This window comes from Malus sylvestris, chromosome 8, assembly GCF_916048215.2.
Source record: "Malus sylvestris chromosome 8, drMalSylv7.2, whole genome shotgun sequence".
Classification (NCBI taxonomy): domain Eukaryota; kingdom Viridiplantae; phylum Streptophyta; class Magnoliopsida; order Rosales; family Rosaceae; genus Malus; species Malus sylvestris.
The window spans coordinates 6,151,259-6,172,178 of record NC_062267.1 but is presented as its reverse complement, the minus strand read 5'-3'; the positions used below and the strand labels follow the sequence as shown (position 1 = coordinate 6,172,178).

At 39.9% G+C, this 20,920-nt stretch overlaps 1 protein-coding gene across 2 annotated transcripts; it reads right to left on the bottom strand.

Moving 5' to 3' along the window:
* Nucleotides 1-14,866: 14,866 nt before the first annotated feature.
* Nucleotides 14,867-18,830, bottom strand: LOC126630986 (uncharacterized). Of its 2 annotated transcripts, XM_050301149.1 has the most exons (8): nucleotides 18,517-18,822; nucleotides 17,877-18,398; nucleotides 16,570-17,781; nucleotides 16,115-16,439; nucleotides 15,734-15,995; nucleotides 15,394-15,642; nucleotides 15,190-15,246; nucleotides 14,867-15,061 (listed from the first exon to the last, which is right to left on the bottom strand). In XM_050301149.1, exons 1-7 carry the CDS (start codon nucleotides 18,640-18,642, stop codon nucleotides 15,198-15,200), a joined length of 2,745 nt encoding a protein of 914 aa, XP_050157106.1. In that variant the 5' UTR covers nucleotides 18,643-18,822; the 3' UTR covers nucleotides 14,867-15,061; nucleotides 15,190-15,197. The 2 variants fall into 2 exon arrangements, with proteins under 2 accessions (XP_050157106.1, XP_050157107.1); XM_050301150.1 differs by lacking the exons at nucleotides 14,867-15,061; nucleotides 15,190-15,246; nucleotides 15,394-15,642 and having other exon boundaries at nucleotides 15,848-15,995; nucleotides 16,103-16,439; nucleotides 18,517-18,830.
* Between the last annotated feature and the right edge of the window lie 2,090 nt (nucleotides 18,831-20,920).

Sequence of the window (20,920 nt, the reverse complement as noted above, 5' to 3'; positions counted from 1 at the left end):
CTCATCTTACAAATTTGTGTCAATGTCATACATCCATCAGTTTTTCTGTTAATTTCTCAGTTAAATGCTAACGTGGCTTGATTTGGGACCCACTTTCTATTGAAAAATTAATAAAATATTATTAAAAACTAAAAAAATTCATTTCATATTTTTTAAATATTAAAATAATAAAGAAAGGTTATTAAAAAAAAAAACCAAACAAAACTTCCCCCCTGCACCCTCTCTCTTGTCCCCAATCTTCATCTTCCTTCCTCTTCTTCCTACCTGTTGCAACCCAGAAAAAACAAAAAAACAAAACAAAACTTTGTCCCTTCCCCCCTCCCCCCTGGCACCCTCTCTCTTCTCCCCCATCTTCATCTTCTTTCCTCTTCTTCCCCCTATCTGCTGCAACGCAGAAAAAAGAAAAAAAAAACAAACAAAACTTCCCCCAAACAGGCTGGAAGCCCAGATTCTCACGGCCCAAGGCTTAAGGTCCTAAGGTTCCAAAAAGGGCTGGAGGCCCTGGGTTCTCAAGCAGGCCTGAGCTTGAAGGCCCAACCTAGGGTTTAGGGTTAAAAGGGTTTGCAGGCTTGAAGCCCTAACAAAAACAGGCCAAGGCCCTTTAGTTAAATAAATAAAAATAAAAACAAATTAAGAAAAAAAATGAAATTAGAGATGAGAGGAGAGTGTTTATACCTTTCGTTTGCTGTGGGAGGACCGGAGACGGTCGAAATCTTCCTTGAAACCCACGAGGTTCATCGGAGCTAACTCTCGATTTCTGGGGTTCATTGAGCTCCACAGAGACAAGGGAAAGTGAGAGCGAGCCCACAAAGATGGTGGTGGTGCTGAGACGTCGACGGGGTGGCTCGGGTGGGTAGTTGGGTGCGTAGGTGCGATCGGGAAAAATGGAATGAGACAGATGAGAGTTAGAGCGAAAGAGAGTACTGAGTAGAGAGCGCAAGCTGAAAGTGAGAGAGAGAGAAAAGAAGGTTGACTTAGGGTGAAGGGAAGAGAGAGTTAGTTTAGGGTGGTGCATTGTGGTAAACAGAGTGAGAAAAAGAATCTAAAAAGGTGGGTCCGGATTGGCTAAGAATAAGGGGACCAAAATGCACATTCAATAACTTTTAGGGATAAAGTGAAATTGCAATTTAAAATTGGGGGTGGGGTTTTACAGTGGCGATTTGACGATGTTGCATAGCGAGAGGCTTTGCTCTTCGGCAATGGTGCCAACAAAAGACTATTGAAGCTTATTGAGCTCTTCGATTAAACCAACAATACTAAGCTTGGATTTAACTTAGACTACTCAGTCTGGATTATGCGATTCTACAGGGAAGGGCGTCGTGCTGTAATGATTTATTCCAACCCATCATTGTGCTCGAGCTCAGATCAAGAGCTTACAGTTTCCTTTGCCAATTGTTTTAAAGATGACCAAGTTGCCATCGCTGCATTCTTTTTTGCTTGGCTTTTTTTTTTTGCTCTTGGCAGGTTCCTCTGTAAATGTGATCTCAACCAATTCAACTACCCTGATGAAAATAGGTACGCGGCCAAAGCCAGACCTGAAGGTTTTGTAGTGCGGCAATGGAGACATGTTGCTCGTTACCGTTGTTCAAAATCGTCCTTGTATTGTCGGCGAGCTTCGGGACTATGGTTGGGTACGGTGGGTTCATCATTGATCATTATACTTCAATTTTTTGCATAGCAGAAGTGGTGCGCAACCTTTTCCTTTGAATGGTACTTCAAAACATCATTTCTCAGCGACTCACCCATGCTTGGCAGCTGCAGTGTAAAGAGCCAACATCATATCAATTGTTTTGAGGTATTTGCCAAGGAAATTCGAGACCTAACAACAGTTGAAGATGAGTACTGGAGAGTAATGCTAGGTAAGTAACCAGGCAAAGGTTCCAGGCAATTAGTTCCAAATCGAAAGTTTGATTTCAGCTTCCAACGGATTGCTTTCTTTCTCCTTGTCCAACAGGTAAGAACAAGGACAAAGAAAATGATAGGGAAAAAGCATGATATGAGATACTTTTGCTCTGGTGTGACTCGGTTGAAGAGGTATTCTCGAAGAGGAAGTAAACTGAGTATTTAGAGATGCTTTATTAGAAATGCATTCTCAAATATGGGAAAGAGTTAGGCGTTCTTCCAGGTCTGTCTAGCCATGGAGGATGAGAGGTTGACATATATAGGGATTTTCCAATAGCAAGTAGTGGTGCTATTCCTTTACTCTTGTCAGCAACAATGGTGTAATTGGAACAGTAAAATTCATACGTTTTAAGTTTGTAGGAGATTTTTGACAAAGTTACCCATGATATCTAAAAAGTTGCATTGTGTCTGAAAAGCACTGACAGACTTTATTTAGAAAAATTCGGCTTTTGAAATTCAAAGAGCGGTACCTCTTCGATTTTTGAACAAGTGGCCCTGTTGAAGATGCATTCTCAAAGAAAAGGAAGAGTTAGGCATCCTTGCAAGCCTGCCTTGCCATAGAGGGTGAAGATTGACATATATAGGGATTTCCCAATAGCAAGTAGTGGTGATGTTCCTTTTCTCTTGTCACCGACAATGGCTGGAACAAAATTCACGCATTTTCAACTTTGTCAGAGATTTTTTACAAAGTTTCCCATGATATCCGAAAAGCTGAGATTGCATCTGAAAAAGTGTCGACAAATTTTATTTAGGAAAATCCAGCTTTCGAAATTCAGATAGCGGTGTCTCTCCGATTTCTGATTAAATGGTCATGTTGCCTCTTCTTTTGTAGAGGCATTACTTGTGTTCAAAAGCATGCTTAGAAAGTTGCTACCTGTAGAAATTTCCCCTTTTTGTACTTCTAAGATTATTTGACCTCCTTTTCCTTTATCATTTCTGAAAAATGGCTTGCCTATTTAACCTTCGTTTTGATTTGAATGTTGTGCAAGATGCAAATATGTCTTCTCAAGACAACATATGGCACCTATCATTCTTATCCCTTAATGGTCATCTTACAGTTGGGGACTTTGTGATGAAGAATGACATAAGCGCTACAGTGGTAGCTAGGAATCTTCTCACCCCCAAGGATAACATGATACTTTCCAAACGGTCCGATAAGTTAGCAATTCAAGATTATCTGGCTTTCAGTGTTTAGTGTGCGGGCTTTGTATCCAATATGGGTCAACGCCTACCTATTCGAACTCGTCAAGTTGAATCATTGATGGCTGAGGTGGCAAGTTTTAGACAAGAGATCAGAGGGTTCAAGTACAAAAATAGAAAGCTGCACATACTTACAAACAATTATTCAACGAACATGAAAAGAAAGCTTGACCAGCTGCAGGAATCTGAAAGTCGGATTCAAAGTGATCATCTGAGGTTTGTGGCTTTATATCAAAGGCACATATTGCCTTTGCCATCTGGAGTTTTACCAAGTATTAAGGCTCCAAATAATCAACCTTTGATGCTTCTTCTTTTTGGAGTTTTGCCAAGTATTGAGGCATCACATGATCAATCTCTAGTGTTTCTCCCTTCTGAGGTTCTTCCAAGTACTGAGGCTTCACATGAGCAACGTTTCTTGTTTGTTTGTTTTAACTCATGTGTATGCACATATCTAGAATTTCTTGGAGATATCAATAAATAAGCTTTATTTCATTTGCCTTATATGTCCTTCAGGCAGAAGTGGTAGTTTTTTTAGCTGAAGTTTTTCCTTAAGATGATGTATCATTTGCACTTATGGTTGCACCGCCTCCAAGACTCTCTGCTTCAACATTGCTCTTACCACTTATTTGTTCGTGGAAGACACCAATGCATTGAAGACATTAGAAGGCTTGCTCATGATTCAGCGACATGGCTTGGACTTAGTTTTTTTAGTAGCGTCTTTAATGTATTTTTTTTCTTTTTTTTATTGTTACCTTTGTAATAAAATTGACTTTCATTAGTCGAACCTTTAACAAACCCTTATTTTCTTATTTTGATGTGATTGAACTCGAAGTTGAATGTTCGAGCTGCCTACGTACCCTTGATTGGGGAAAGATCAAGTTATCACGTAGTTCAATTTTTTTTCTTCGGCCGTACGCATTTTATGCTCTTGCGGGCCAAGTGTATGTCTTTTTTCTCAGGCATAGTATCACTTCAAGAACTTGTCATTTATAGGGCCAATCCTTAAGCCATCTTCCTCCACGATCTTATAAGCACTATTTGTGTAAACCTCTTGTACTATGTAAAGTCAATCCCACTTCGAGGTGAATTTGCTTCCTGTATTGTCTGTCATGATGATAGGCCTACGCAATGCAAGGACAAGATCTCCAATTTGAAAAGAACAAGGGCGAACTTTCTTGTTGAAGGCCTTAGAGAGTCGTGCTTAATAACACTCTAAGTGCTGCTAAGCTTCGAGCCTTCTCTCATCCAGTGCTTCCAACTCTTGAAGATGCAACTTTGCATTCTCTTCATCAGTCAGACCTTCTTGTATAACCATCTTTAGTGAGGGAATTTGGCTTTCTAGTGGCAAAACAGCCTCCACGCCATACACGAGCAAATACGGTGTAGCTTAAGTAGAAGTCTGGTGCGTCGTCTTGTATGTGTAAAGCACTTCGCTTACTTTCTTGTGCCAGTCTCACTTGGTCCTGCCAACAATCTTGTTCAAGAGGTTGCATAGAGTATTGTTAAATACTTTTAGGATGTCATTGGCTGGGGCGTGATACATTGAAGACTTGTGTTGTTTGAATTTGAACTTCTCGCAAAGCTCATCCATTAGGCGATTGAAGAACTGCTTCCTATTATCCTTAATTATGTAACGGGGAACACCATACATTGAAAATTTGTGCTATTTAAATTTGAACTTCTCGCAAACCTTATCCATTAGGCGATTGGAGAATTGCTTCCTATTATCCTTAATTATGTAACGGGGAACACCATATCAATGAATAATATGCGCCTTTATGAAATAAACCATCGTCTTCTTCTTTACTTTCTTCAGTGGAATAGCTTTCACCTACTTGGAAAAGTAATCTGTCGTTGCCAAAATGTAGGTTTCCCTCACGGACGACTTTGGTGAAATTGGTCCAATGATGTCCAAACCCCATACGTCAAAAGGCCATGAAGCAACAGTCAGGTGTAATGGCTCTGACGGCTAATGTATGAAATTAGCAAGCTTTGCACATTTTTTTGTAGTTAAGGCAGTCATTCACCATGGTCAATCAATAGTATCTCATTCTCTTCAATTAGAAATGCAGCTTAGGTCTGGACTGATGAGCTCCGCATACTCCTGAATAAGCTTATTTCATTGCCTGGCTGGCTTCTTCTTCTCCCAAGCATCTGAGAAGCATTCATTCAAAAGAACGTTGATAAAACGTCTTCTTGTAGTAAAGGAAGTGAGGTGCTCATTGTCTAACTTCCGTACGGTGCCTGAGATCGTCCAATAGCTTTCCATGTTCCAAGTAGTCAATCAATGGTTACCTCCATTCTTCTATATCAACATGAAACACATAGATGATATTTGCATCTTCTAATGTTAACTCAGTGATGAACGGGATCATTTACTGCTGGAAAACTGGAATGTTTACAACTTCTTCTTCTTTCAGCGTTACGTTTGAAGCTAAGTTGGCAAGAGCATCTGCCATTTGGTTCTCCTTCCTTAGAATGTGCTATAGTGTGATGGCATCGAACCTTTGAAGCAGTTGCATAACCAACCGATAGTATGGGACAAGATCATCATTTCTTACTTTATATTCGGTTAAGAGCTGATTGATTTAAAATCCCCATATACCTCTAGCATCGGGATCTTCATCTCTACTGTTATTTGGAGTCCAATGATCAAGGCTTGGTATTCTGCGACATTGTTGGAACACACTCACTTAGGCAAAAAGAGTAAAGTAAAACTTGTCTTTGTGGTGATACAAACACCACGCCTGCCCCCGTTCCATATGCTCGTGTTAACCCATCAAAGAACATTATCCATGCTGGAAAGAGATTGGCATAAAACACTTTTTCATCTGATAGGTCATCTGAAACGTCTTAATCGACTGGGATCAGGTGGTCTGCCAAGAGGTCTGCTAGAGCTTGCCCCTTGACGGCCTTTGCTGAGATGTAGATAATCTCGTATTGATTCAGAAGAAACGCCCATTTATCCAGTCACCCTGTCAAGACTGGCTTTGACATTACATACTTAACTGGGTCGGCCCATGTAATTAGGTGTATTGTGTATGCATGCATGTAATGTTTGAGCTTCTGGATGGCGAACACAAGGGCAAGACACATTTTTTCTATTGGGGAGTAGTTCAACTCAGCGCCAGTGAGAGTCCAATTGAGGTAGTAAATCGCTTCTTATTTCTGGGATTCATTCTCTTGCGCCAAGAGTGCTCCAAATGAACTTTCCTAAGCGACGATGTATAATCTAAGCAGTATTCCAGGCATATGCACCCCTAAGACAGGTGTATTTGATAAATACATTTTTATGCTTTCAAAGGCATTGTGGCAGGTTTTGTCCCACATGAACGGAACATCCCTCTTCATGAGTCGACTAAACGGTTAACAACGCCCTGCTAAGTTAGAAATAAACCGTTTGATGAAGGCGAGTCGTCCTTGCAAGCTTTTCAACTCACGTAGGTTCATTGGATATGGCATACTTTAGATGGCCTTGATCTTGGATTGATCGACCTCAATGCCACGATGTTTGACAATGAAGTCGAGGAACTTCCCTGACATAACACCAAATACGCGTTTTAAAAGGTTCATTTTAAGGTTGTATTTTCGAAGCCTGTTGAACACTATTCGCAAATCCATCAAGTGATATGTCAATTTTTTGGTTTTGACTACCACATCATCGACACAACATTCAACATTCTTGTGAAGCATGTCATTAAAGAGTTTCTGCATGGCACGTTGATACGTTGCTCCGACATTTTTTAGGCCAAAATGGCATCACCTTGTAGCAATAGATACCTTTCGAGGTGAGAAAAAAAGTTGACTCTTCATCCTCTGGTCCCATTCTTATTTGGTTGTAACCTGAATAACCATCCATGAAAGATAACGCTTCGTGGCCTGTGGTCCCGTCCACTATGATTTCGATGATTGGGAGAGGAAAATCATCTTTCGACCAAACATCGTTCAAGTCACGGAAGTCCATGCAAACCTAGATTTGTCCTGATTTCTTATGAACAATGACAATGTTTGAGATCCACCTAGGGTATTGTACTTCTCGAATGAAACCTGCCTCGATCAATTTATCAATCTCAGCTTCAATTTGCGGGATGAACTCCGATCGAAAACGCCACTGAGCTTGCTTCATCGGTCATACCCCCGGCTTGACTGCGAAGTGGTGTATAGCGATGACGAGATCCAGACATAGCATTTCTTTGTATGTCCATGCGAAAATGTCTTTTGTACTCTAGCAACAATTTGTGGTATTCCTCCGATTCATCCGAATTCAATAGTGCACTCACGAAGATAGGCTTTGGTTCTTCGCTTGTGCCCAAATTGAGTTCCTTCAAGTTATCAATAATTGCCTGCCCCTAATCTTCGAGTTGCGGTGGAGCTTCTTTGATGTCTTCTTTAGAGACTTCATCCACATTGGCCTCTTCAACTGTAATGTGGTAGACACATTGGACCATCTCCTCTTCGTCATCCTCTTGGGCTCGTTGGTTCGAGGATTGGCCTCTGTGTATGATCGTGCGTCGTTTCACCTTTAACTGGCCATCTGTACTCACGTCCAATGTTAACAGACGCTTCATGTGTGATAGGATTAGGCTTCGAATCTCATCGTCATTGGCTATGTCAACGGGGTATTCTCTTTTCAGAAATTGAATTTTTTTCTTTCTAGAAGACTCTTTTACCATTCTGAGTCTTTTTAAGGCTGATCTTCATGGAGGAAAGACAGCTTCTCTTTCTTGTCCATTAGGGTTGGTCAGTCTACCAAACACGAAACTTCGAGAGATGATTGTGCCGAGTCAATTGAAGATAAAAGTCCAGACTTGACCATCAATGTAATGCAATGCCAATGCTTAGGACGTTGAACCAACCAAGCGATCAAATATTGAAGTTCATGGAACGGGCTTCGACTCTTCCTTATATTCCATCACATTCACTCTAATGTGTTGAGTACTAACCTTATTGTCTTTTCCTTTACCTGAAATCTTGATAGGTGCAACAGGTATGAAGCCAAGGCCTACCTTTGTGAGGTCGACTTTGTAACCGTGCTCCTTCAACTTTTTCTAGGTTTCAGTGAGGTCGCACCTCATTTCTTCGATGATGCCCAAGTTTTTCTTTTTGAGCTTAGAAAAGGAAGCGAAGCCATATGATGTGGTAGAAACTAACACACAAATTAAACCCTATAAATTATGTAATCGTAGTACGAGTAAGTAGGGATCGTTCTATTCAGGGGATTAGAAGAGATGCTAATCAACGCAAACTAAACTTATAAAACTGAAAACTAAATTAAACTAACATTAAAACAATGAGGGGGGAGATTTTGGACGAATTTAATTAAAACAAAAGTAAAGGGCAACAAGTAAATTAAGTTGTGAATAAAATATGGATGAAATGATAGCTAAAGGTTCTTCTCCACACATGAAACATATGCATACAAATCGATTTCCAATTATTCTTCCATCGAATTGACAATAGTTGAGCTGGAGAGTTCGTTTTGTTCTCAAATTTGTCCCATGAATTATGCGATCTATCCAAGTTGATTTTTCAATTCGACCATCTCTTTAGCTTGATTTTCTAGATTCTGAGTCAAAGAAGCACAATAAGTATTTAGTATTTGAAGAATTTGAACATGATCCATGCACATGCTTGAATTTGGTTGGAATAGTTGTGGGGGAATTTGTGGTGGCTGAATAGGTCTTGAATAAAACTCTTGAGATGGCTGCCAATATCCTTCTTGTTGAACTTGTTGAGGTTCCCTCCACATAAAATTTGGATGATCTCACCAACCTGGATTGTAAGTGTTGAAAAACAAGTCGTTCCTTGATTGATTATAGCCTTAATAACCCTAAGCATTGACCTTATCCCAACCTCCATTCTCAATTAATTGAGGATGTTGATTAGTTTGATATCCTTGCCTATAGGACACACCAAATGTAGGGACACTTTGAATTGTGGACCTTTCAACATACTGCAGCATAAGAGAAGTAAGATTCGCCATTTGAGCTTGAAGATTAGCAATTTCCATGTCTTGCTTATCTAGTACCTGAAATCAAAGAAATAAAACTAAATCAAATATCAAAAGAAAAATAAACAAAAAACTGAGTGATTAGCAATTTTACTAATCCCCGACAATGGCGCCATAATTTGATGTGATAGAAACTAACACAAAAATTAAACCCTATAAATTATGCAATCGTAGTACGAGTAAGTAGGGATCGTTCTATTCCGGAGATTAGAAGTGATGCTAATCAATGCAACCTAAACTTATAAAACTGAAAACTAAATTAAACTAACATTAAAACAATGAGGGGGAGATTTTGGACGAATTTAATTAAAACAAAAGTAAAGGGCAACAAGTAAATTAAGTTGTGAATAAAATATGGATGAAATGATAGCTAAAGGTTCTTCTCCACACATGAAACATATGCATACAAATCGATTTCCAGTTATTCTTCCTATAAACCATAAATGACAATGCCACAAATTAACTGTGAACAGCACTAATTAACTTTAAGATTTTCCTAAGTTCATTAAATTGGACTCAGCGACGCAACCAAATTATTCTTCTCAAGTTCCCTAACTATGAAATGCATGATAGAGATACATCTCGAAGATCATTAAGTTATGTGAAAATCATAAGCATTGACGAAACATTCGTAACAATGAAAAGCATGATACTCCTGCCAAGAATTTACATAACTCAATCATGACTAGTGACTTTTACTACTTGCAAATATAAGTTCATAACGATTAGGTGAAATTCCCTTATATTCTAGCATCAAATCCCTGCATACAAACTAAGTGTCCCTTAATAAACATACAAGAATAAGTTCTCTATAAAGTAGATAAGTAAATCGCATTCATGTTTTACGAAATAATAACTAGATGTAATCAATTCATATAAAACATTTTATCATGACTTTGAATTCACATCTAGCTAAAAGAAACTTAGTTGCACATGTTCATCATAACTAAAAAATAATATAAAATAAACATTGACACTTAAAATAAAGTTAGAAAGAACCCAGAAAACTCCAACGACTTCAATGAATGATTGCAGGTTACGGCACACTTCTTCCTTCTCTAATTTACGGCAATAATGTATATACAGGGTAAAGGCATAGTTGAATCCCAGGAGGAAAAATATTAGGTAGTTTGAATTATTTTAGGACTCCTAGAATCAGATAGGAAGTGTTGAAATATGATAAGGATTTCTCCTTGCAGTTGGAGATAAGATAAGGTAAGATTGGATAAGATAGGATAAGATAAGGTTCCTCTCCAACTAGGATTCCTCTTTCTTGTGTAATTCCTTGTCTTCCAAGCCTCAACTTTAATTTCACCAGATTTTAGCACATATCTAGCACCATTTAAACACCAAAAACGTCAGCCCATATGCTATCCAAGCCTGCTGTCCAATCTAAGTCCAAAACTGCTCTAAATTGCTCCATTTTGCCATTTATTGTCATCTTTACCAATTGGACCTAAAATAATACAAAAATAACTTAAATTACTACAATAAATAGAAATTATCTAAATAAATGCAAAGAAATAAGATAACAAAATCACATAAACATGCTCCTATCATCATACTCGGCCCTTGCTATAAGCTTGTAAGCATTAGGGTCAAAGTCGACCTCAGTCCTCTTGGTAGGAAGCAAACCACGCTCTGTCATGTTTTGTATCGGTCTAACGAAACTTTGCAATGATGGCTTTGAAACATTTGAATTATCTAGCTTTGATAACGGCACAACTGTGGTTACCTTCAGGAGCTTTACATCTCATTTCACCAGTTTTCTTTAATGCTCATTGTTTGTCTCTTTCTCAAATGGGGATTACCCATACTTTCTTCGCGACACTGGAATGTATCAAATGAATGGTATGTTCTATCCTTTTAGGGATGCTTCATTCTCCTCTAATGTCGAGCGCTTTGAATGTTTGTCGCCACTTTTCTTAGGAGATGACACTGCCTGCAACTTTTCCTTCATAGGCACGGCTTTGCCTGTTGATTGGATCTCCTTGGGGAAGGCTTCTGGCATCATGTCTTCATCCATGTAAAACTTGGCATCAACGAAATACGACTCTACTTTGGTGAATGGCTTAGTATCACCATGTATTGTTTTCACTTCTCATCTGTAGAATTTCAAGCATTGATGCAAAGTTGACGATACGACTCTATTCTTATGAATCCAAGGTCTCCCCAATAGTAGGCTGAAAGAAGTCATTGCATCGATCATGTGAAATAGCGTATTCGACTTTAGTTATTCAATCACCATCTCAACCCTAATCATGCCCATCGCCATTTGCCCACCTTGGTTAAAACCTTAGATTAGAAGGCGGCTCCGAGACAGCTCATCTATTTTGATTCCTATCTTTATCATTGTTAACTTCAGAATGAGGTTTATGGCTGAGCCTCTATCAACAAGCATGCGCCCGACCTTCTGCTTTCTTGCGTAGCCTAAGACAAAAAAAGGATGATTGTGTGGTTTCGACCCTAAAAGTAGGTCTTAATCAGTGAAGTTGATGGTAGCATATGTGGCATAGCACATAGCGTACTTATGAGGTCGAAGTTCTAAACCGTCAACTTTGCATGCCTTCGATGAGTAACTGTCAAGATCCATTAATGCTTTCGCTAATGCCCTTCGTATTTCTTCGGGCAGTTGTAATGCTTTTTACATGCCAAAATGCAAAGGTAGTCATTCTATTTGTGGAGAAACCTCCTCTTGCTTATTGGTATAATTTTTTTCACTTGAAGATTCTTCCTCCTCAACCATGTAACAAGCGACTATGATTGGACTGTGTTTAAGGAAGCCTTTAGGAGAGTACTCTTACAGGGCCATTCAAGCTTGCGGCTTCCAAACCTTTGGCTATTCTCTACTTGTCAGCTTTGTCATCCTAACGGTAGCTCTTGGCTGGGTCTTCGCATCATGACAGTGAGAACTTCCTTCTTGCCCTAGCTTTCTTGCTTAAGCAATTTGCGTTCGCGGTTGACGTGCCTTTCTCCTTGTCACCAATGTCCATTCTTCATTGTCATTAGTTGACGAACCATTAGGGAGATCCATGTTACTGAAGCGACTTGCTTCGTTCATGGTGCTTGCTTTTCTCACATGAAGCACTTCATGTTTCCCCTTTGACGATTGTGGCCGAGACTTGATTGGCAATACACAAACAGGCATCAGATCAAAGGATCCAAACACAATGTTCGTCATGTTTGTCGTTGCGGCATCCTCAAGGTCTAGCATGAGCAAGTTTCATGATCAACTTCTTTAGCACAAAGCACTTGCCTATTGGATGAGCAACGATGCGATGGTACTTGCAGTATTTTGGATTATTCACCTGGTTCATTTCTTCTGGTCATTTACACTCAGGTAGCTCAATCACCTTTTTGTCGAGCAAATCTTCCAGCATGGCAACCACTTCAGTGTCAGGGAATGGGTAGGTCTTTTCTTTGAGCCCCTTCAAGGTGCGCTTATGTCTCTCTTGGTCACGAAAATGTTTATTCCATTTTTCTTCCTTCTTTTTATCTTTTGAGGAAATATTGACAGGAGCTGTGTCTTGTGTAAAGATTTTGATGGGCTCTAAATTGATGGGTTTCCTTGTAGCCTTCTCCACCTTTGGCCCAAAAAACTTTGTTCTTCTTGTAGTCGGCGATCAACTCTTTCTTTCCATGGTTGGCGATGCTCAACTCCATGTCATGGGAGTGGGTAGCCAACTCTTCAAGGGTTCGGGGCTTAATGCCTTAAAGAATGTAATGTAATTCCTAATGCATGCCATGTACACGCATCTTGATCGAGGAGATTTCCGAGAGTCTGTATTTGCAGTCGAGACTTAGAGTGCGCCATCAGTTGATGTAGTCAAGGACTGGTTCATCCTTCCATTGCTTTGTATTTGTAAGCTTCATCATGCTGAGTGTAGTCAATGACTTAGAGTGCTACACCCCCAACTTGTCCATGAGTGTAGCAATCTGCAAGTCTTTTAATTTGAGAGTTCTGGTCATCCTTGCAATCACCTCAATCATCTAAGCCATCTATTCTTCAATTGAGGTAGCGACAAGGGTCATGACTTGCGCAACCAAATAATGTGACTCTCTTTTAGACATCGAGGATGTTGGTGAAGTCTCATTCATCCGTGCAGCAGTTGTTGGTTGGTGATTTGCAGTAGGCTCTAACGCTTGAGTATGTGTCTAAAACTGGTGACAATGAGCACTCTCATGAACCTTTAACGTGAACAAACCTTGCTCGCCGTTCTGAGGCATCCTCGTGCTTGCCATAGCAGCATGCTTTGGTGCACCCAACAAGAACACGTGTACAAAGAATATGTTTTTGCAAATAAATTTGTAGGGCTACAATCTCTTTACAACTTGATCATCTGATTCGATCTCGGAGGCTTGTAGATGTGTAATGTTGTTGATCCAAGGGTCACGATGACTTGATCTTGGACGAACGAGGGCCGTAAGGTTTTGGCTCTTGGCAATGGATGTAACATCCCACATCGACCAACGAAGAGGGGGTGATGTGTCTTATATGTACATGCCCACCTCCATATAGCACGAGGCATTTTGGGAACTCATTGGTTTCGGGCAAGTTCGGACGAGAGCAATCCTAAGATGGGTGACCCACTGGGAAGTTCTCGTCTGAGTTCCCAGAAACAAACATGTGAAGGCGTGATAAGGGCCTAAAACGGACAATATCGTGCTACGGTGGAGCTGGTTTGGGATATGACAGAACGGTATGAGAGCCACTCTACCGTGTGGTGCAAGTGTGCCGACGAGGACGTCGGGCCCCTAAGGGTGGTGGATTGTAACATCCCACATCGACCAACGAAGATGGGGTGATATGCCTTATATGTACATGCCCACCTACATATAGCATAAGGCATTTTGGAAACTTATTGGCTTCGAGTAAGTTAAGCAAGTTTGGGCGAGAGCAATCCTAGGATGGGTGACCCACTGGGAAGTTCTCGTTTGAGTTCCCAGAAACAAAACTGTGAGGGCATGGTTGGGGCCCAAAACGAAAAATATCGTGCTATAGCGGAGCTAGTCTAGGATGTGACAATGGAGGAACCGGCACATGTAAGGGTGTCTGGTGGTTCTTATGATGTAGAGGTTGTTGATCCAAGGGTCACGATGACTTGATCTTGGATAAACGAGGGCCACAAGGTTTTGGCTCTTAGCAAGGAAACTAGAGTAGCCAAATAATGCGTTTGCTTCTTTTTGGTTGCCTTGCTTTGAATGTGTGATTTTGGGATGTTTGATACCTTGATGGAGAAGCCTATTTATAGGCTTTGAAAATGAATCACCACCACAATTTTTTTTTCTTCCCAGCCATTTGTGGCCTAATTTTCCCACTTCATACAATTTTAAACTTGAAGTGGCCTAACTTATGACCTAATTTTCCCACTTAATACAATTTTAAACTTGAAGTGTGCTTGCTTTGTCATTGCTCAAATGAGAAAAACTTGTTTTGATCCGTAATGGATTGAAGTGTGCTTGCCTTGTCATAGCCCAAAAATGAGAAAAAAACTTTTTAATCCTCCAAGGGTATTTCTTCCGATACCCTTCATGCACCCCTTTTCAATATGAGATGTTCCGTCTAATTTCGTTGGGTCACACGCTTGTATGACAAGTGGCGTATACCATGTTATACCCTAGCACGTTGGAACTTTAACACGTTGGTAAACATTCATATCACCAAAATTTCGATGTCTATGAATTTCACCCTACATTTTAACTTAAGGGCTGGAGGAGTGAACAATGCAACCCAACAGATGCCACTGAGTAATATAATAAAATCCGGATCATATACTTCGATAATAACTGTTTCGTTCGTTGAATTGCAAAATCAAGCTACGAAAGATACAATAAAATTCTACTATTTTACATCCGGCAATGACAAAGATCTTCCCAAATCATACGATGTGTAATGGCTACAACTTCCGTCCTGGAGCCACGCACAATACTTGCTGCAGCTGCTCTAAACTGTTCATAAGGTTCAATTGTTTGTCAATTGTCATACACCAAAGTACTTTCAGGAAAGTAAGATGGCTTAAAAGGAAATGCACTTCAATCTAATGTTTGTACATGAAAACTAGGAATTATTAATATACCTCTTTAGTCACCACCTTATCACTCTGCTGGACCTAGCTCCGCGCCGAAAATTGTTTCTGGTACAAATTAAAGACAAATAATAATTACTACTTAAATTACAACAATCAATGAAATCAAATTAGAGGGTTGTGTTTATCATTAATTACGTATAATAATCGGTCATGCTACAAATATAGAATTTGTGAAGTAAATGGCGCACACACCTGTAAGTTGGAGTTGATGTTTCAGCTGTCCGATCAGTCAGCCTGAGTGAAGAAAGTGGTCTTGCAAGGAGCTCCATTGGATCATCTTCATCGCAACTCGATTGGGCTGCGGCAATAGCCTGAGCCAACTTCTCATCCTCATCAGCATTAAAAAAACATTCTCGTTTCTTCGCGTCAAGAATTAGCTTCTTCCAAACTGAGTTACTGTTAATCAAGGTCAATTCGTGCCCCAGTATCCAAAGACAATGCCTACACAGACACAAGAACGAGTAATTAACTTTTAAAACCACCAAATACTCAGACAGTACTACACCTGAGCTGCACTTCGTCAAAGAAGTACCTTGCGCGTGTTAGAACCACATTTGCTCGTTGACGATTGGAGAGGAATCCCACAGAGCCCTTTCCATTACATCTGACAGTGGATATAATTATCAAATCCTCTTCACCACCTTGGAATCCATCAACAGATCGCACGCTCATGGAGAAGTCTGAGCCAGCCGAAACTTCACTATACTCTTTGACTCTCTCTTGAATTGCATTAACTTGAGCCGTGTAAGGTGATATTACCCCAACACTAACCTTCTTTTTTGTGCGAGTGAATTCTGTCAAAAACAAGAAAAAATTAAGAAAACTAAATGGTATACTCTAACAATGTTTCGAGCAGCATATATATTCTAAGAAAAATTAAGAACATAATCAACTAGCTTACAACAATAGTAACCTTTGTAAAGCCTAGAAACTATCTCATAAACCACAGCAACCTCAGCCACGTTTTTCGGACTACGCCCGCCATCAAATTCTTCTTTCCCATTTGCTATGTTTATAAATGAGTAGGATCCGTACATTTTTCCATCAAGGAAGCACTTGTTGTAGCTCACTTCACTGACATTTGGACCATCTAATATCTGATTGTCGTAAAACTCCATTTTCGGAAACAAGCTGATTGAAGGATGCATCCTATACTGGACATTGAGAAGGTGCTTCTTGTGTCCCAACTGCACAAGTCTTTCAAACAAACTTCTTCCAAATCCAGCCTTCTCGGAGATCTAGCAGTTCGATGATCAAATATATTCAGTTGTTAAGACAAATTATATATATATATATATATATATATATATAAGCTTCTAATTAATAATATGAATACCAAAGAGCATGTAAAAAGGATAAAACTGAAACCTGGCTTTTAACCACTGCAGGGAGTTGCCTCTCATCTCCTATGAGAATAGCATGCCGAAGACCTGGTAATTGTAATGGAATTGTTGACTCACATTCTTTAAGCTGAGCAGCTTCATCAATGACTAACAATTCCAGGGGCACCATTCCATCTGTATGCAGTCTGGCAGAGCTTGATGCGGTGCAAAATATTAGGCAAGCCTTCGCCAGGCACAAATTTCTTATTGTTTGTGCATCATTCAAACTCGGAACTGCAAACGCACGAAGTGACTTGAGAGTGCGAGTGCAATCTTCTTGAAGTAATTTTAACTGCTTGTTAGTAACGCCAGCCCACCTAAATATAGATTTAATCGACTTAAGCAACCCTGCAACTCTGATCATGTCTTTCACCACCTCAAGTGAAATGCAAGCTGTTGGCAAGTGAGTGTACAAATTTACCATACAAACTGTCAAATGCTGACCAATGAAATCAAGACGGTTATTCACAAACTCCTCGAACGCCAGAATAACATTCTTATCATCACTTGATGAGCTGCTATTTTCACTCTCTTCATCTTGCTTGTCATCCTTAATGTGTTTTTCCTTCACAGACTTCTCAAATGTCAGAAAGTTGTTCTCATCATCGCTTGATGAGTTGCTGTTTTCACTTTCTTTATGTTGCTCGTCATGCTTCTGTTTTTCCCTTATGTACAATGAGTACTGCTCCTCTGGATTCTCAAGCAAACTTATCATCAATTCTAACCAATGATTCCATCCACTCAACGGGGAAAAACACTTGGTCAGAATACTAATACGCCTATCAAGAAATACCTCAAAAAGATCATTATAACTACCAATCTTCATTCGCTCACCATTCCCAAATAGAATTATGTCCCCAAGCCCGTACTTATCATACTCAAGAGACTGGTTAACCAACCTCACGAGTCGATCTGTAACTTCTAACACAGCGACATTGGTTGGGGCACATGTTAGTGTTCTGCACTTGAACTTATAGAGGGCAAAGAGTGAGATGCCGACTGTCTTCGTTTTCCCAGTCCCAGGAGGACCCCAAATTAGATTGATGGAATTTTGGTGTTTGCATCTACTCAAACTGATAGAGTTTAAAACTGCAGCTTTTTGGGATTCATTTAGATCACACAACATTTCTGGCCATTTATTCGAAAGGGAATCGAAGCACTTTTCTTTTGAAAAGCAAATTGTACATGAACTCCCACCCTGTAAGACACAAACATAAAAGAATTAGTAACAATCTAAAATGGATAAGTAGGTTTAATGTACATGGTGTCGAAGGAATGACAGAAGATTAATACATGTGATGAACTGGGTTGCAGTTGCAACACAGTCTTAATTAGATTTGTGTTTGCGTCATCTGAATTCAAGGCTTTCCATACACGAATATTTGTTGTCATGTTCATCAAATAGACAGCAAACATTGTTTCTCTCTTGCCCGCAGCATGCGTGTATCCTCTTGTATCGATATGCTTGGACGAGAGTACTGAGAGATTATTGTCTCTAATTTGATGAACATACGCAATGAGATACGAATTTCTGGACCTGTACAAATGATCAACGCATTTTGGTTTAATGTCAGTCAAGGCAATGAGATCTCCAACCTGTGGCACATACGTTCCTACACAAGTAACATCATAAAACAAGTCCTTAGGAGGTCTATGATTCTCAGAAGCCGTAACAGTCCGAAGTTCGCAAGTAGGTGCCTTCGATAGATTCGTCATGCTTGATAGTAGATCAGCATGTGTTTCCTCAACAAGTGAAGGGATGAAAGATTTCATGTAACTCGTCGTGGTAGAAAATGTCTCAGGAATCTTTGTCACCTGTAAGTTGAAATGAAAGGAAAATTGTCGTTGTAATTTTACAATACGAGCGACAAGTACATGATCGAATAAGAAAGAAGTTAGTAAGCACAGGACAGTGGACACAGTACAAATTAACCTGATTTTCGTAAAGCTTTGCATTGAGAACATCCTTAGGTGACCAAGAGAATACGACATTGATTAAGCCTCGACCTGCTGCAACTCCATAATTGTTCAACTTATTGCTCTCCTCCTGACGATTCATTACGTACAAATTGATCGATCTTCGGATGATAGTCGCAATGACTCGAGTTTAAGGAATATTGATGAAGCCAATGGCTTCAATTAGCGTGGCTCTCCTTTTTATTTAAAGTTTGTAATGAAATATTTTGCTTAGCAAGTAACTTGACCAAGACTAATAGTGTACAGGCTACAGAGAGAGAGAGAGAAAACTTGACAGCCACTGGGTATCAATGTTTTCATTTACTTTATGATATATGTGCTTTTTCTTTTTCTTCCTTTTTAGGGGAAAATGGCACAGACACCTGGACACCTTTAGTTGATATTTTGCTTAGCAACCAAGTAGAGGACTCAGGAAAACTTGACCAAGACTCGTGGTCTACAGAGAAAGAAAACTTGCCAGCCGCTAGGTATCAATGTTCTTTCGCTTTCCAACAAATTGATTGTACTATTGTTCGTTGTGGAAATTTCCAGTGGGGAATGCTTCCTGTCCGACGAGCACACAGCTCCCCGAGAGGTTTGGCGCCGGTTGATGCTTTTCTGTCGGGCTCCTGCTTTACTGGCGGGCTTGTCGGACAAGGCTTGTCGGGCAAGGCTGAAAAAGAATGATAGAGTTAACTTTGAAATGTGCCTTCGTGAGGCCTTAGGTGTAGGCCTTGAGGCTCACAATCAAGATTAACTTATAAGTGTTCAGGCGTGCCACTGCCATCTTCAGAGAACGGATGTTTGAGTTTAATTATATATTCGAAAGACTATGTTAGTTATTGACAGGTGCCTTTGTGGGGCCTTAGGTATAGGCCTTGAGGCTTCCCATAAATAACTAACTTAGTATTTGAACATATAAGGTTCCTTTTCTTGGTTATGTAGATCTTATAACCATCATACTTCTGATTACCTGAACTTAAAGAGCAGAATGGATCCAAATAGGTGCCTTTGCGGGGCATTGAATAGGCCTTGAGGCTTCCCATTAGAACCCCTTCCATTCTCAATGTTCTTGCCCGAGAAACAGGATGAATCCAAATAGGTGCCTTTGTAGGGCCTTAGGTGTAGGCCTTGAGGCTTCCCATCAGAATTCATCCCGTCCCCGAACGTTATATGGTAATCATAATATCACAGCAATAAAACTAAGTGACAGGTCAATTACTTGTGCCCCAAGTAACTTCGGACTTCTTGTTATCAAAGCTTGTAGTGGATGGGTTAAGTCCACATCAGGTTCTTTTTTATGCCTTGAGGCCAAGGACTTTTAGGGTGATCAAATCTTATATGCCCAAGGGCTTAGAACTTAGATCTGACTTGAACTGTGGAGACATATTCAAATCGGATCTAAGCACTGAGAGAATCTTTTGATAGCCATATTACTAGAAATAACTTGGATATAACTTGTAGTATACAACATATTGCTAGGCTAATGAATGCACAGACAAAAACAAAGAGGGTCGGGCAAGGTTTAACCTTGTTGGGCAAGGCTGATCGTCTTGCAAGAGGTTTGAAAGCTTAGAAAAAGGGTAGGGAGGTGAGTTTACAGGAGGAATCGATACTACAGCAAGAGTTGAGCAGGGTAGCAGAGTGATCGGATCATATTTATATATATTTTTACTTCAAATTCACTCGTCTTTTCTTAGTTAGTTCCTTATATTTTTGAGCTATTTACGCTATTTTTGTGTTTATAGGATTTGTTATGCAAAGAAAATAAAAATAGCACAAATGAGTTTTAAATAATAAACAGAAAATAGTGGAACACGGGTGGACCACTAGAAAAATAATGGAGAGCATAAAATATATATATATATATAATATATATACATATAAATAGATATAGATATATAAATAATATATATATATATATATATCACATATATATCTATATATAGAGGGAGTTGGTGAATGGCATTTGTGAAGTGCGGTAGGTGTGTGTGCAGCTAATAAACAAAAGAAATGAAAGCTGCACTTGCAGCTAGTGTAAGAAAAGAGGATTAAACAAAACTCTTGAGTGCAGTGTGGTTGGTGAGCACAGAAAATAAGAAGAGCTTGGCAGCATTTGAAGAAGCAGCACGTGGAGAAATATAAGCTGCCTTTGCAGCTGAGGCTCGGGGGGGAACGAAAGGAATCGCTGCCTTGGCAGCAAGGGAAAGGCCGAGAGCCTCGGGGGACTGTCTTGCGCAGGAAATAAACAATCTGCCTTTGGGCAGCGAGAGAGAGCACAAACCGAGCAAAACTGCTGCCCTTGCAGCAATTGAGAGGGCACTGCTGCCTTGCAGCTTGTGCACGAGAAAAGACTGAAAAACGCTGCTTGGGCAGCGTGA